Source organism: Pseudopipra pipra, chromosome 2, assembly GCF_036250125.1.
Source record: "Pseudopipra pipra isolate bDixPip1 chromosome 2, bDixPip1.hap1, whole genome shotgun sequence".
NCBI classification, from domain to species: domain Eukaryota; kingdom Metazoa; phylum Chordata; class Aves; order Passeriformes; family Pipridae; genus Pseudopipra; species Pseudopipra pipra.
The window spans coordinates 26563495-26580553 of NC_087550.1; the positions used below are offsets into that span (position 1 = coordinate 26563495).

Here is a 17059-nt window from a genome sequence, read left to right on the forward strand (position 1 = left end):
AGTTCATGGCACACAAGCTCCGTAATGGAAGTGCGCTGTGTTCTGTAAGAGCCCCATGATACTTGTGTTTGTAAAACCAGTGACCACGTTCCCCTGCTGAAAATAGACCAAGACTTCATCCTTTAGAAATGTAGCAGAAACAGAAAGAACACTTGACTGCTGAGAGAAGTGATTCAAGTTGCTGCCCAATGAAGGTCCTACTGGGTATGACTACATCACTGACTGATAAGGTTGCAAAGACAGAAGCAGTAGAATTTGATTTATAGCAATTCGTTCTGGTTGCCAGACCATGACAACATCCATCCTTCACCTGGCAGTGAAGTTCATGGCAGATACTGGCCCTGAGTACGCACAATATATATGCAAAGTGCAAACTGCTGGAGGACACTGATCTGGATTGGCAAACACTGCACACATAATGGTGAGCACTTTCATCCTTAGTTCCATCAAAAGGGGAACGATTCGAGGAACAACATTGCTGAGCTCATGTGCATACTTTGAGACTCCAAGGCAATGCCTAGGAAGAATCTCTATGGCACACTAATTGCCAGTGTAGACACAAGTAGTTTTACATCTAAGAGAGCTATTAGTAACTTAGATTTCTATTCCAATCAGGCCCACAAGAACAGTGTTGATAAAGGCTTCTTGGAGGACTTGAAAAATCTCCTGCCTCTTCATTTCTAGGTCTGATCCTGAACATTGCTTAGACTAGCTGAACTCTCTCCTGAAAAAATACATTTTGCCTGTAACATCCTATTGCTTGTCAATGTTTTGACCTCTGACTAAGCTTCTGCAGAGGCAGCCTAGGTCAACTTAGTAGTTCAGCTTTGTTATTTCTCTTCTCCTTGCCTCAATGCAGAATTAGGCATTTGTGTGTTCTATCATTGATATAAGTGTTAGAGAACTGAGTGAGAGACTCAGTGCTGAAGAGCACTCCTTGTTTCACAGGCAAGGCTGGTTTGTAATTCAGTACAAATCCAACTTCTTCATTAAGTAATATTTAACTTGTTTCACAAGACTGTCCTCTCGGATGTTCCTCCTGTACTGTTTACTAAAACATGGCTTTGCAGACAATGTAATTGAAAAATCAGATTCCCGTTCTGAACATCTCTTAGAATAGAACATAAAATTAAAACATTTGATTAAAAGTTTTCTGAAATTCACAGTGCCACACAGAGGGTAGCAGCAACTAAAGTACCACTAACCTTTCTTTTTAAGAATGGTAGACAGAGGAGGGGAATAATCCTCTCTAACCACTGGTATCTTAATTAAATTCATAATTTAAATACTATAGTGACACATTTCCAACACTATAAAGAAAAAAAATAATAAAGCCATTTGAAAGATTCTGTTTATTTTTTAATATCTGAGTGGTGACAATTTCCTCTGTAAATGTATTCCGGATAGAAGAATAGATATGGAATAACATTGGCAAAAATTGTGGAACAAAAAAAATTAAAAATAAAAAACCCCAAACATTTATCCATATAAAGCATTTTTCATGAGAACAGTAATGCAGCAAGGCATGCCATATAATGGTATTGGATGGCTTAACCCTAAGAATATCTTATTCTTACTACTGCATGCCATGTTCTTTCAATAGAGAAAGTCAAACTGCATTTTGATTTTTGTTTGTAATTTGGAGGTCAAAAGTTAGGGCTTTGTACTACATTTGCTCTACAGTGGCACATGTGAGCACAGTAGCTCTAAAGCATTTATCACATAAGTGGTACAATATTCAATGGTTCAGTTAATTACTGTGTAATATGTTACAGAAGTATACCCATTCCAGTAAAGTTTACCTTTATTTCTATCATCTCATTAGGAAAACTTATTCATGGCCTCTTAGGAATATAAGATATAGTATAAATAATTATGTATGAATAATTATGTATGTCCATTACTGTTTTAACCATTCGTATGTAACTTCATATTGAAGCATGTAGTTGAGAATACACTGTGAGCACAAGAAAATACAACTTCAAAAGTCATTTAGTTTTGTTGTGTGAGATGCAATGGACAGTTGAGACTTCTTTCAAAGAGCAGAAGGAAAGAATTTCGTGAGTCTGTGTATAGGAGAGTGACTTTTTAAATGTGTGCTTTAAAATGAAAATGCCTTTGTGTTTTTTCTCAAGAAATCACCTTCATATTGGGGGCTTGCATCAAAAATGGGTTTAAGACTATAAAGCTTAGAGGAGGCTATGTAAAGATTTCCACAACTGATTCCCGTGAGCTTTGGAATGGGTCACTAATGGCAAGATTTTAAGTTTTTGTACATACTGTGATTACCAAGTGCTGCCATCCTGATTTTTTTTGCTGGTTAAATCTGCTGGGATTAGGCCCATGACATGCCAACCTCCCACTTTCCTACATGAAGTGTTTTTTTTAAGTAGCTTTCCTTCAAGAAGAATATTATTAACTTTCTAACAGTTCTTCTTTTTTTAACTTGTGGGTAGCTGCAAAGTAACGGAATAAATTTGACTCAGTTTGAAAATTATGTTCTACTGGAAAACAGCTAGAAAGCTAGAAAGTAAATGTTTCAAAATATTTTGTGTGCATGTAAAACATAGAATGCAATTTATTTTGAAACTTGATTATTGATAGCACCACCACCACAACCTTTCTACCTATTTCTATTAAATTAAAAAGAATGTTTACTAGTCAAAGGCAAATTAATAATTAAAGAGAAGTTAGCTCCTGCAGTGTGGATACAAAGTGCATTTTATCACTATTTCGCATATGTGAGGGAGTTTCTGATTGGGTGAATTCGTGCTTGCTTAAGTTCTTGAGAAGGGATGTGTATGTAGCAAGGAACAGGAAGCACTATGAGCTGGCAGAGGGGAGAAAATGGGGTCCTGAGTTTGGGCCATGGTGTTTGACTCAGTGGGAGCAGCAGGGGTAGCCCATGTGCAGCCCATGGTTCATAGCTCAGGGTTCAAGGGCACCTGAGCTCACCAACAGGGGTCAGCAGCTCCTGTGGACAGGGAAGACAACAGCTAAAGCAAGGGAGCAGAGCAGCTGTGGGGAGGGTGACCAGGGCCAAGCACAGCCTGGTGATCACCAGCCCCATCCAGGGACAGGGGAGGATGTTGGTCTGTGAGTCCAGGTCTGGATCAGCAGGTACTCTCCTTGAGGCCACCAAAGAGAAAGGGCAGTCTCTGCACTGCCTCTGAGCACCAGCAGCCAAACCTCCAGGACCTTACTGTGTGCCTTGTCCAATAGATAAATATTAGGCTCTTAAACCCCTTCTTCAGCAGTGGAGACTGGAAGTGATGTTTCAGAGTGTTAGTCAGGCAGAAGCTCCCTAATAGAAAAAGACTTGTATAAAGTCGCCCTCATTTTCAATAATGTTAAAATCTGTGACCACAGTTCTGCTGTAATAGCTGAGGGAAACACACCATCGAATGTCATAGCTGTTTGTTGGTTATGTCTTGGTGTTTTCATTGAAAGACTGATAGGAACCATATGGCAACAAAACAGAATGTTGTCAGGTCGGAAGACCCGGGTGCTCAGCTTAGCTAGCTGCTAGACTGTACCTGTGAACTCTTTCTCATCCCACACTTGAATAATTCGACTGTTAACACTTTAAGCTCTTTTGGGCAGGGGCTGTCTTGCCTTGCACTGTATCACAATTGTATCACAATTTCTGCTGGCTGCCTCCAGTGTGAATATAAACAAATAATGGTAGAAAACAACTCTGCTAGCCTATTGAACCTTTATGCTCTACTTCATTCTTAAGGTAAACTGTTTTTCAAAAGCTCTTTCTCAGCAAGATAGGTTTACATGCATGATCCTCCTTTATAATAAATGTAAAGATAGTAAAACATGCGTGATTTAGGTATTAAAAATAGGTTACACAAACTGTTCAGAATGTGAATATTATTAATAGAAAGCAATATACACAGCTTTAGTCACAGTAAAGCATGAAAGCAACCAGCTCCTTCCTCAAACATGTGGTCTGTGGACAGTGATCCATGCTGTGTCCTAGTACAATCATGTCTGACCACGGGATTGCCACATGAAGAGCATGCGATTGTTGCATGACAGCTGTGGCAGCTCCCAAATAAGCCTGTCCAGAGTCCTTCAGAGGAATCAGAAAGTCCATACTCTGCATGTGCTGTATGAGCCTGCACACAAATAGCTGGGAGCTATTTCTTGCAGTTCAGACATATGTATCACCATTTGGGAACAGCTGTCATACATAACACATGACATGTAATTCCTATTGTACACAAACACCTGTAAAATAGAAATAGAAGAGGTTAGATTACCAATTTGCAAAGCTCAAAGCCAGCATGGTGACAGCACTAAGGAAGCTCTTTGGTGTTAAATGCAGCTAGGTTTTATAGCTCTGACATATTCTAATCTAAATCCTAGTCTGTTAATAAAGTGTTCTACAGTTTTTCCTAGGAATTGCTTATCCTTTTCAGAGGGCTGGTTAGGCCAGATGTTGTTATTTCCTTTAAAGGAGATTAAATCACAAGTGATGCTTCTTTCTCTATAGTAAAGCACTGATTTTCTGGAGCAGTACCCTCCATTCACAGTCTGAAAGAGTATATGACAGCTGCTCAGATAAATTGAATGTTTTTTTTAAAGGCTGTTCTGAAAATCAAGCTGCCCTTTATGTGAGTGCCTAAAATGGATGTAGGACTCTAACATTTGGTATCCAAATTAGAGAATTTCATGTTATAGTGTCAGGGATGTATATTTTTGATATCGAGCTGTCCTGGAGAGATTTCTTCACCTTGTCCCAAGTTAAAGTGACAGCTACAAATGGGTTACTGGGAGGGCTATGCTGGTTCTGCTGATAGAGAAATGTTGCTCAAGAGTCTCATGGACTCTCCTACTCATCCCTGAAGAGAAAAACATCTAACATAGGTGCTGGCTGATATTTACTTCTGCCACATTGCAGGGTTTGTATTTTATGACACTGCAAAAGAATAAAACAGAAATTTCTTTTTAGGGATTCTATGACTTAAAATGGTAAGTGGCTGTTCTGGGCATCCTTCTGACCTAAAAGCTTACTAAATAAAAATTACAAAGAATTTGTTCCTCGTATTCATGTGTCCCAATATTCCCGTCACCGTGATATTTACCATGTGGGACTTTTTTTTAGAAGTATAATAGTTAACTGACAAATATTTGATTGTTCACTTCTAGTAACAGACAGTGTGGGTAAGGGATAAAAGCCAGAAAAACAAGTGAAAAAAATTCTGAATGACTCCAAAATGAAATAACCAAATTGGAAATTAAGTCCTCCGAATAATTAATAAAGGGTTTCTTAAGGTATTCTTTTAATAAATTTAATGCCATTTTGACTGCTACAAGACATGCTTCATTTCAGTTCTCTAGTGTTCATTGTTTGAAAATGTGCTCTTGTGTAAGGAAATGAAAACACTTTTGAACAGAAGCAAAATTATAGTTTTGTTGCATAATTGGAACACAACAAATAATTAAATCTTCTCTAAATTAAATGCAATATTTTGATTACTAGATAACACCACATTATGTCCTGAAACTGCTGTATTTCGTTTCTGTGCAATCTGTCTTTCTTTCCACAATGTTACAATGGTATATTCTGTCTCCATTACCTGTACAATATGCCCTCTCTTTTTCAAATGGTATCTTGAGGTATGATGACACCAGATCTCATAATTTCATTGCACCCTCTTATTAAATTGGTTTGCAGGTGTTTAAATATTTGTGATATGCTGCATAACCAGCATTTGCAATATTTGCCTTAATCTCATTTGTGGTTTCTTTTTTTATCATTCCTGTCACCACAAGGTAAGATATTGCAGCACGCAGCCAAAGCTGTGTAAAGCACCATTCACTTCTTGACAGCTGGAGTAATGTTTTTTTTCCAGTGTTTCTTTGTTTAGTTACATTTATTTTGCTGAATGGTGTAAAAAAAAATATTTAAACCATAATTCTGCCTTTATATGTTGATTGAAAGAAAAGTGCTACAAATTTGCAACATGGTTTTAACCAGAAGATGGCATGTTGTTTTCCCTCGCTCCTTTTTCTTTCTTACTTATTAACAACTGCCTTTCTCCTTTTTCTGTTGTTTCAGTTAAAGGATCAAGAAAGTTAAGTCTGCCAACAGATCTTAAGACTGATCTTGGTACGGTAGGCGAAAGCCAACAGCTTTAAACTTCCTTACATTCATTGGCTAAACATTTTACCAACTGATTCATGAGATAACACAATAACCTCAGAGGCTTTGTCTGAAAAGGCTTTCTAAAAACCACCTATTAACCCATACAGTTCTGTTGGCAGCTCTCAGCATTTTGCTTGTTTAATATTCATTTATTTCATGTAGACATATATTGACAATCATTACACACTCTGTGTGTAATATTTTATTATGAAAAGGCTCCAGAACTTTTTGCACATTTGAGCCATTATAGCTGGTTGTCGGTGAACTCTGCTCATAAGACTCAATGCATGCGCTGGTCTATTTTCTTTACTTGGTGTACAAATTCCGTGCCACAACAGTGATAAGATAGTTGAACATCTGTATTTTCTGGAGTCTCTGAGCTTCTGAGAAGTCAGATCAGAAATCAGTCATTTGTCTCAGTCCTCCTTGAGACTTGCCTCAGCCAACTGGTAAATACACATTTTGCTGTAACATTTTTTTCTCAATTCTTCTTTAATATTTCAGTGGAAATGCATAGTGAGAGGAGAAATTTCACTTCAGAAAACGTAAAATGAAAATTCAACATCTTGCATAACCTAAAAATGTCTAGGGCAGATCATGCAACACCTTCTTAAATATCCACGTAAAGGGGATTTGGGTTGGTATTTGGGATTTCCTGGTATTTGGGTTGGAATGTGTGGTTCACACAAAAAGTCTTATAATTGTTCTGTAAATATTCTCATTCTCAAGGAGTCCTTTCTAGTTTTGCTCTCATGGGAAGTTTCTCATGTAAGATGACTGAAAAAGCCACATAGCCACGCCGCATTACTTTGAGTGTCTTTTTAGAGATAAAAATTAAAGTTGGATCACATCCTTACATAATGCAGCCAAACTTAATTTCTTTTATGGGGAATCATATGCATGTATTAAACAATGTAGCAGTTGTTCCCCAAGGCAAAAGTTGGGGAATAAATATGTCTTTCACGTTGTAAATGACTGAGGAACTTGGAAAACTGCTAATTGCTCCTGATAAAGATTAAGTAAATAAATGTTGAAAAATCATTGGAAAATTCAATCTAGGTTGTGCAGGTTTCAGTGTATGGAGTGAGTTAGTTGAAATAATTTACTCTATTAGCAATGATGTTTGAGAAACTAGAAATGTAGGAATACACCTAAACAAATTTTGGAGTGGAAAATCGCAATACTCCTAATATGTCAAAAAGGAAAAAGGAGTGATGTAGGCAGCTATAGACCTGTAAAATTAATGTTTATCAATAAAGACTTGGGCAGCTATTAAGAGGAAAGGTGAATACTCAGAGTATCAAAATAGCCATAGGATAGGACCTAAGGCTAAGCCATATTCTACAGATCAAACTTCTTTTTGTTAGTATTATTAAAAATACATTGTCTTGAAGGACACATAGCATGAAATAGCTTTAAATCCTGGATCATTACACAAGGAAAATATAAACAATGCACAAAAGACTAAATTTAAAGGTTTTTAGGAAAGAAAGAAACATACCATGGCAACTAGAATTGGTAAGGGCTTTATTGTATGATATAAAAAAGTTGCATATTGGAGAAAGAGCTGTCTTACCACCACCTTTCCTGTAATCATGTTGGGATAGGTACAATATCGGAAGCTTTTCCTAGAATATATTGACAAACTGCAGGCAGATTTATGTTTTAAAAAAAAAACCACACAGAACAACCCCCCCAAAACCTCAAGGACTGGAGAGCAGGGCGAAAAGCCCCAAAAGGTAAAGAAATTCAGCCTAAGAGCATAGGAAGCATAATGATCCAGCTTAAATATACAACACATGTAGGGAAGTTAGAAGATTAATGAAGTGCATAGTCCTGTCTGTGATTTTGATTTCAGAACAGTCATGTTTCTACCATTCCTCTATTTACTCATATTCATTATTTTTAATAATGTAGAACAAGATAAGTATAAACTAAAATAAGTCTAAGAAGGTCTATTTCACCATCTTGCAGAAACTAGTGGAACTCCATTAATTTCAAAAGCTTCATACACTCTGAAAGGTATGATCAAATTGTCACTTAAATATTCTGTTTGTTGTTACTGCCACAGCAATTGGGATTCTACTGCATGTAGAAGCAGCATTCAGGGTATAAGCTGGCAGATACTCATGGATAATAAACTGCAGAGGAAGGTTTAAAAAAAAAAAATTGAGAAAAAAACCCTTTCAGTTCTCATTCATGACTGTCTTAGAAGGGCAAAAGATTCCTGTTAGGTATTCTAGCCATTAAAACTGTGTTGATTTATAGATTGCTTAGTTTACAACAGGCTGGAAAAAGCCTCTCTTTCTCGATATAAGGACCTACATTTAAATGAGTGTTCCTGGAAAAGGTGATGAATAATGACTACATTTCAGTTACTTCTGCTCCAAAATGTCCTGGCTACAGTGTCAGAGCTCTTAAAGATTATTTATCCGCTCTTTGGCTGTTGCCTGAGATTGTACCCATAGTCTGAATATTCAGGAGATAACAATAGCTTTTGGCCCACATTTCTTGTAAAGATATTCAGGCCACCACTTTGAAATGATAAAATATTGTACATCCATCCCATTGGCTCTGGCTCATAGCTTTTTACAGAGTGCTGATACATCGCCTACTCTCGGCACCAACTGCAGCTAATTGGGAAATACATTAGCATTTGGCAGCTTACAGTTCTGCTGCCTTTGTAGGATCTGGCTTGTGTAATGTCCTTGCTTTCACTTTGCTTTGAATTGTAATAGTAGAGGTTGAGTAGAAGTTAAATCTATTTCAGGTGGAGGTTTTGCCAGTACAGGGAATTGCTTGGGGAGTCATTTGCTAGCATTTAGGGTAATAATGCGGGATCTGATGACTCAGGGTGTTCTTGTTAAACCTTGGCAGGATTTTCATGACTTAAAGGTACTTTGGGACTCCACTTTGACCTTTCTATGACTACTAAACTTGATCTCAGCTTCTTTTTATTTTGATGTTGTGATTATTATCTATCCTTGCTTAAGAACTTGTCACCTGTTGATGCCGTATCTCCACACAGAAAGGAGTGATATGGTATATGTCAGGATACACTGAAACTTTTTGATAGTTTTAGCTACTGCAGATCATAGTTACACCAATGTTTATTTGAGTTGGCCAGAAGGAAGATGTGACAGTGCTGCTGTTCAGTTTCCCTGTTATCCTTCAGGAGCAGCTCTGAATGAAAATATCTTTATTTTTTAACCTAATAATGTTTCCCAAAGTTTTCTGAAAAAATCGTTTCCTTGCAGTAGTGCGGTGAAATGAATTATGAGGATAATACTAATCTCATTTTATCAAGTGGAGAATCTGGGATGTATCCAAACCTGTACAACTGCTTTTGTATGAGAGTTTTCAAATTTTGCTTCATCAGCCACTTTAAGCATCAGATTGAATTTTTCTTTTAGCAAGTACTTCTGCTCATTTCAGTAAAAGCTTTCAGAATTTCCAGCTGATCACAGGGAGCTAGACAGAAGCCCTAACTAAAGATGGAGATAGTCAGTAATTGCTGATTTTTCTATAATTCCAATGAAAAGATGGCTTGACTGTAAGGAGTTATTCTACCACCTAGACTTTATTAGTCAAAGAACAGAAGCAAATGTGAATAGAAATAGATATCTTTTGTTTCCTCTTTCTAAGATGTGGTCTTCAAATTTTTAATGTAATTTCCTATGCTCTCTGCAGATATTAGGTCAGAGTTAATGTCTTCCGTTCTATACAGCAGTGAAAAACTAGAAAAATTACCAAATAAGCTCATATTTTTCTGAGGATTTGAGAAATATCTTCTGATGCAGAGGCTCAAAAATTTTAATTCTAAAAGTTGGCTTCATAAAACATAATTGTAAAGATCAGATGGAGGAGCTGTGTTCATAGGTCTGTATTTAATTTTACATATTTTGTATGAGGTTTGTGGGATCTTTTTGATTTATGCATATTGTCATAGAATTATAATATGAAAATATCCAGCATTTGATGCCTTTTTATTTTCATTGCCAGGGAAGTGTCACTTCCTGGGTGCTTTCAAGCCTATGAAACAGTACCTAAATACTGTAAGGAAAACCTAATTTCAATTTTAAGGATGAGCAGTGGGGTTACAGCAATTCTTGCTCTTTTTTTTTTCAAAGTATCAGACACCAGGCACTCACAAAAATTTTTAAGCTTTTAATCTGTTTTTGCTTACTGCTGCACTGGACAAACTGGTAGATTTTAAGTGGGGCACCTGTATTGATTTTTCTGGATCTGTATCTATAATTCTGTTTACAATACTAAAGAACATTTCAAGAATTTTCAAGTTCTGTGAGTTGCTTTTCTCCTTGGTATGATGTTTGTAGAAAAGGCAATTGGTACAGCCAGCTGTACCAGTGATTTTATTTAATTGCTGGCAATATACATTGAAAAATATTTGTATTTTTGTAAGATAAGGATTTTATGGACTGTCTAGTGTATGTCTCCTTCCAGAAGGATAGAGTAACTTTCTGTTCACTTTTCAGTCTGAAAATACCATCTGAATTGGGGAACCATCTGAACTCTGCTTGTAGTTAGAATCATAGTATAACTGAGGTTGGAAGGGACCTCTGGAAGTTGTCTAGGCCAACATCCTGCTCAGAGCAGGTCTAGCTAGACCAGGTAGGTCAGGGCAGTGTCAAGTCAAGTCTCAAATGCCTCCAAAGGCAGGGGATCCACAAACTCTCTGGGTGACCTCTTCCAGTATTTGAACATCCACACAGGAAAAAAGTTTTTTCCTAATATTTAACTAGAATTTCCCATGTTCTAAGATGTGTCATCTGCCTCTCACCCAGTCACTGCACACCTCTGAGCAGTGTCTGACTCTGTGTTCTCCATATACCCAGATGAGGTAGTTGCAGACAGCAATAAGGTCCCCCCTCAGCCGAGGCTGAAAAAAGCCCCAGTCCTCAGTCTCTCCTTCTACATCGTGAGTGCCCACCTCCTTACCAGCCTGATGGGCCCCTACTGAACTCATGCCTGTCAATCTCTTACCTCTAATGGTGGCACAAAATCCAGGCACAGCACCTGACCTGCAGTCTGACAAGTGCCAAATACAGGGAGGGGTTCCGTCCCTCATGCTGCTTTTGCTGATTCAGTGGAGGATGCACTTTGCCTTTTCTGCTGCAAGTTGATCTCTGTTAAAATGCAAAACATTATGGGTTGGACTAAACTCTTTCACTTTTACAGATGTGGTTTCAAACCTTTGGCCCTTCTGCAGTTCCACATCTTCAGGTTTGGATTTTGATATTCTGTACCGAGGACCCTACTAGACAAAAGTCTTCTCTATCTGCTGAAGGTCAGGTGTACAGCAGTTCCAGTTTCTTCATTAAATTAAGAGAAGGTTTATGGTCTAACATTTTTATAAGGCAACCTATATTAAAGGACATATTAGTACTCTGCCAGTCCAAATAACCAGAATTTAAAAAAATGCAATAGGAGCTGACCAGCAGGTTAACTCTATCAATTATTACAGAAGAACAGACATGTACTCTGTGGTTATATTTTAAATGCAGAAAGTGACTGCGTTCTGACTTCTAATGCTTCCAGATTAAAAAAACAAACAAACAAAAAAACATAAACAAAACAACAAAAACCCAACCAACCAATCAAACAAAGAAACCAAAACCAAACCAATCTACTTGGGAGATATAACAAGCAACTAATTTAAAAGAAAGGAAAGTGCTTGACACTATCCAAATGATACTCCACTAAAAAGATTTTAAAAATACAGTTAAATGTCATCACAAAGGAAAGGCAGTGAAATCTGTTAGCTGAAGCAACAAAACAAGCTGTAAAGATACAATCAAGAGCTGATGATAACAAAATAATAGGCAACTGTTAGGCTTACAATGTAACAGGTGTTCACTGTTCCTAAGCTCCTTGTTTGTGTTTAAAGAAGAGTTCCTTACTGTGGACCTCAAAGGTAAGTCATTTTCCACTCCTTTCAAGCAATGCAAACACATACATAGTATTCTTCCATTCTGTGGCCTCTGACCACTTCTCAGATTGTAATACTCTCCAGTAGTTAAAACGTGGGGGTATGCATAGGTGTACCAGACCTGCCTGGAACCGGAGGTCCCTGTAGTAAATAACTTGAATTAGGATTGAGATCACACACAGGCTGTCGTCTGCAGGCAGAGACTCGACAATGAGACAGGTGTTTCTATCACCTTGTTTGGATTTAAAGCAACATCCAAAGTCTTAGTAACTCACTTCGGTGCACAAGCAGAAGAGTATTTAGAAAATAATAATTTTCTGTGTATAATAATTTTGATATAAAAGTGATAACAAGAGAAGGATGCATAAGAACTCTCAATCAGAAGTTAACAACTGTAAAACCTGGTTTTGCAGCATTAAAAGAAGATTATTATTAGTTTGTTTATTTATAACAATAGTTTGGTATGAGACCTATCAAAAATCTACAATGCATAATGTTAACTAGTTTGGAAAAACTTGGATTTTTTTTTTTATAATTCTTTGCTGCATAAAAATTAATTATTAAGCTTAATTATATTTGAAATGCCTTTTTGACCACATCTGTGCCTTTTTCTGTTCAGCATTTGCAAGCCAATTATTTATGTGTTAGCATCCTTGGAGCTGTGCTAGCTCAATTATTTCAGATACCCTTAACTGTATTTAAAAACAATGATTTTTGGAAAAATCAGGGAAAGAATCTCTGAAAGAATTTGGTTAGAATAGACTACAACCACACTTGTAATTCTCTTACATTTTGTTCCTTCATTTTGGATGGAAAGGTGGGGGTTTGTTTACAAAGTCTTCAGTTCATATGTTTCATGCTTTATTTTTGACATGTTTGAGTTGAAAAATCTTTCCAGTCCAACCTCTTTGAAGAATTTTTCATTTTCAGAAACAGAGAATTAATGCTGTGTTTTCCCATCTTGAAAATACAGGTGCAAGGCTATACAAAGTGGTGCTCATGACTAGTTATTGATATTTAGGTCCTGAGGTTCATCCACTCTACTTGCATGTTTCAGTGTTGTCTTCTGTGCAGCTCAGGATGCATCCTGTCTCATGCTTATGTTTCAAAATTAAATCAAGTTTTCTGTCTTGTGTTTTCCTGTTTGTTGCATTAAGCATAGCAACTATTTATGCTAGATTATTCTGTTGAGGCACACTGCGTGCTATGTACTTTTTGAGACAGGCAGTCCAGTAGCATGGTGTTGTACGATCACTAGAAATTCAGCAGGGGAATCTAGGGAGCAGAGTTAGATCCAAGTAGTCCAAAATTTTCACACTATTCTGTGGTAACAAAGCTAGATTTGTTTTTAGGTTTGCACTGCCAGGTTTGGTTTTTCAGATATGAAAATTAAGGGTTGATGTTGTGACATAGAGTAATATATTCTTAGCGGTTTTCATTTGAATAGTATTTATTTTGTAATTTGATTTCATTGTTCATAATTGCAGTCAGAAATACAGGGTTTAAAAGAGGATCTGTCAGTGACAATGCACCTAACGTTTTCAACCACTTTGCAGTATTTTATTTCTCTGGAAAATACTTCTGTTCACACTGCTTTCAAAAAAATGGTGATTTTTAGGATCAAGCGCATGATAGGAGTTCATTGCCGTAATAAGGATGCCATTGTATTGCACAGGCAGTAGGCAGTATGTTACAATGACAGCATATTATAGTCTTGGTGTGGACCTAAATTTACTAGCAGTATGTCATTAGGGAAGTTCTCCCTTCATCTTCAAACTGATGAAGACATGATGATAAATATACACTTTTGCTGGCAGTGCACCTGTATTAACCTCTTCTGCTTGGGCTTGCACCTTCTCTCCTACCTGGCTGACAGAACTACACCAATGGGAAATGATGGTCCCAACTTTGTAAGGGATTTTCTTTTAAGAATTTTAAGAAATTTGTTAAAATTTTAAGATGTCAGTCTATTTTCTCACTAATGAGTGATGACACTAGTACATAAGTTTTGGTTATTTTACATGGAAACCTGAGGCTGTTCTTGGGGCCATTTGTACAGGTTTGAGATTTCTTTATTTCTTGATTCAAATGTGTATCTCTTTGCTGTATAAAAATAAAAGTTAGTCACCCCCATAATTGTTACTCAAAATCTAATTTATTGGTAATACAAAAAAATCTCCCAAGTAGAAACAAATGAACTTTTCCTCCCTTTATTGGTAGAGATTGTATTCTTCAACAATCCCAGAGAAGATTCTCTGGGAGTTATTTTTCAGGTACTTTCAACTCCATATTAAAGCATCTCTCTCTGGTCCTCTTGTCTGCTCTTTTGTTTATTACTTCCTTACAACTTCAGATGATAATTTAATACTTCTATTTATTCATATTTGAGTTCCTTTCTTCTCAGCCTCTCTCAAATCATTGGTAAGAATTGGTTTTCAGCTAGTTTTTCTGTGTTAATTTATCCCTTTATTAAAATTGAAAGAATTGATTGCTCATATTTTTTTCTGATTTCATATGTCTAGTGTAAAATATTGCTAGGCAGAAACTGCAAATGAGTGTTTCTTCTTTTTTTCTGGCATTTTCAATACATTTGACTTTAACAAGTGTTCATCTTTTCACTGGTTAATTGTTGGTTCCTTTTGCTTTTTTGCAGAGGTCAGCAAGTAGTTTAAAATAGGTGTATGTCTGTAATCAGGCAGGTTGTGTAACATACATGTTACTACACGTAAACTAAAATCAGCATGTATATATAATCTCCCTGTGCAATACACCTCAAAAACATTTAGATTAATTTGAGGCTATCCAACAGGCTTGCTGCTGTCATGCTGCACATTGCATCTCTCATAAAGCATCTTTCATCAGGTTCCCAGTAACTAATGTTAGTTCTTCAGCTTCTCGTAATCTCATCATCTCACTGGTATTTTGTGTGATACTCTTGCCTTACATCCAGCACAGTTCTCTTCCTTTTGTTAAGCAGTCTGAGGGGTGCATGCAGCACTGAATGGTGCTACTGTTTGGTAACAGGGATAGCTAAAGCATTTTTAATTTGTATGGGTAGGACCGTGGGCCCAGACAAAGGCAAACAACCAGGACTTGTGCTGTAGAAACAGCACATGGAGAACATTTGAAAATTTTATTGAATTCATTTCTCTTTTATGTATTTTAATGCATCTTATATACCCTGTGTTACCAGCTGCTTTATTAAACCAATAGAGTTAAATCAGTATAAAACAGACTGGAGGGGTAATCTGCTATGATTACTTCCAATGGCTTGCATGAGCCTTACATTTTTAAATTAATGATCAGAATATCTACAAAATGAGCCCTGGCAATTCACTGTTCACATACAGGAGAAAAGGCTGCTTCCCTGGCAGAGTGGGATGGCTCTTACACCGTCTGGAGACTGCTTCAAGGATAAGGTCCACTGAGCCCAGAAGCCCAAATAATAATGCATTAGTGTGGTACTTGCTGAAGGAATCTAGGAGCACTAGAGAGTGTAATGCAAATTCCCTTGACCTCATGGAAGCAGCACCCATGGAAAGGTATAGGAGGTGATGAGAAATGCAGTGGTAGAAAAGAGAAGGGACATTTTGTGCAGTTTTCTTTCTCGACAACTATTCTTTGCCTCTTCCAGAAGAAGAGAGAGTTGGGAGCTGTTGCACTACTGTGTCATCAGCACAGAGCAATCCATGCACTGCTGCCCAATATTAATAATTAATATTATTAATATTAATTATTACTAATAATATTAATGTTTCCTATATCAACAGATCCTCTATATCAATTAATAATTCTGAGCTGAGAAAAGCCCCAATGACCACAGGACAAAGTCAGTAATCCAGTAAGGACAAAAGTTAAAGTGTTGTTCTTCCTTACAAATCAAACAAAGCTGGAAAAAAAGCCAATTTTTTACAAGCCTCCTGTATGTGTTCTTTGGGGCCATTGGAAGACATCTGCCATGACAAAGGAGAATCAACTGACTTGGGTCTCAGAGGGCTAATTAATCATTCCAGTCATTTTGGCAAAGGCTGAGAGCTTGAACGTTCTCAGTCTCCCTTAGAAAGTACTCCATAGGAAACTAGTACATGTTTTTTTCTTGTCAGTTTTCTTGCGCACTTCATCTTTTTTCAGACAATGCAGTAAGGAACCCTTTCTTAAATAGTACATAACCTTTCTTTAGAAATGTTTTGTATCACTGAGCTTATAGCATAAAAAATTTGAGAAATTAATTTTTAAATATACACAGAGAATTTTCTCATAGATTTGAGTAGTCTTTATCTGCTGCATTCTTATCCATTTCTCCACAAAAATGTTGCAGTCGGGATTCCTGTAATTACCTTACTCTTCGTACAATGTCTTTTTGTTTTTACTAAGGCTCAAAGACTTGCATTTCTTCTTGTTGCATACATTAAAAAAAAAATCATATCTAATCAGAGGAAGAAAACAGTGTCAAAATATAGAAAAGTTTGTAGCTGATCACTAAAATCCCTTTTCTGCTCATTGTTGTAGCACTTGCTAACATTTCACAAACTGCAGTACTTGAAAGGATATCCCTACATCTTCTAGGATGAAACCTGGGGCTTTTTTCTGCCCAGGAACTGGCTTCAGAAAGGCATTGTCAAGCCAGCTAAAGGTTTAGGTGCCCAGATCCTAATGATTTTTTTTGTTTAATGTGGACCTTTGAAGGCCACTGAGACAAACAAGTATACTAAGAGAAACATAGAAGCATTTCTTTTAAAATGTGGCATGGTGAATAGGGGTTTAGCTGTATTGTAGCCATTCTGTACAGTGTTCAGGGAAAAGGAGTCATAAATGTTGTTGATGTTTCTACAGAATATGATTCTTTTTCACTCTGTTATGTTCCTCACCACTTCCTAGGATCCCCCTGGAGATAATTAGATATCATGCTGAAACACCTTCACACAAACTGAATTTTGAAGAAAGGAAGC

At 37.0% G+C, this 17059-nt stretch overlaps 1 protein-coding gene across 11 annotated transcripts in view; it reads left to right on the top strand.

The window, feature by feature from the left end:
• Nucleotides 1-17059, top strand: part of STXBP5L (syntaxin binding protein 5L) — a 194221-nt gene that overhangs the window by 149968 nt on the left and 27194 nt on the right. For 5 of the 11 annotated variants that reach the window (XM_064644486.1, XM_064644487.1, XM_064644491.1 and 2 more), the window contains one exon: nt 6074-6124. The exons of the other annotated variants lie outside the window; for them this stretch is intronic. In XM_064644486.1, coding sequence (XP_064500556.1) covers nt 6074-6124 — 51 coding nt within the window. The remainder of the gene's footprint in view (nt 1-6073; nt 6125-17059) is intronic. 11 annotated transcript variants of the gene reach the window in all.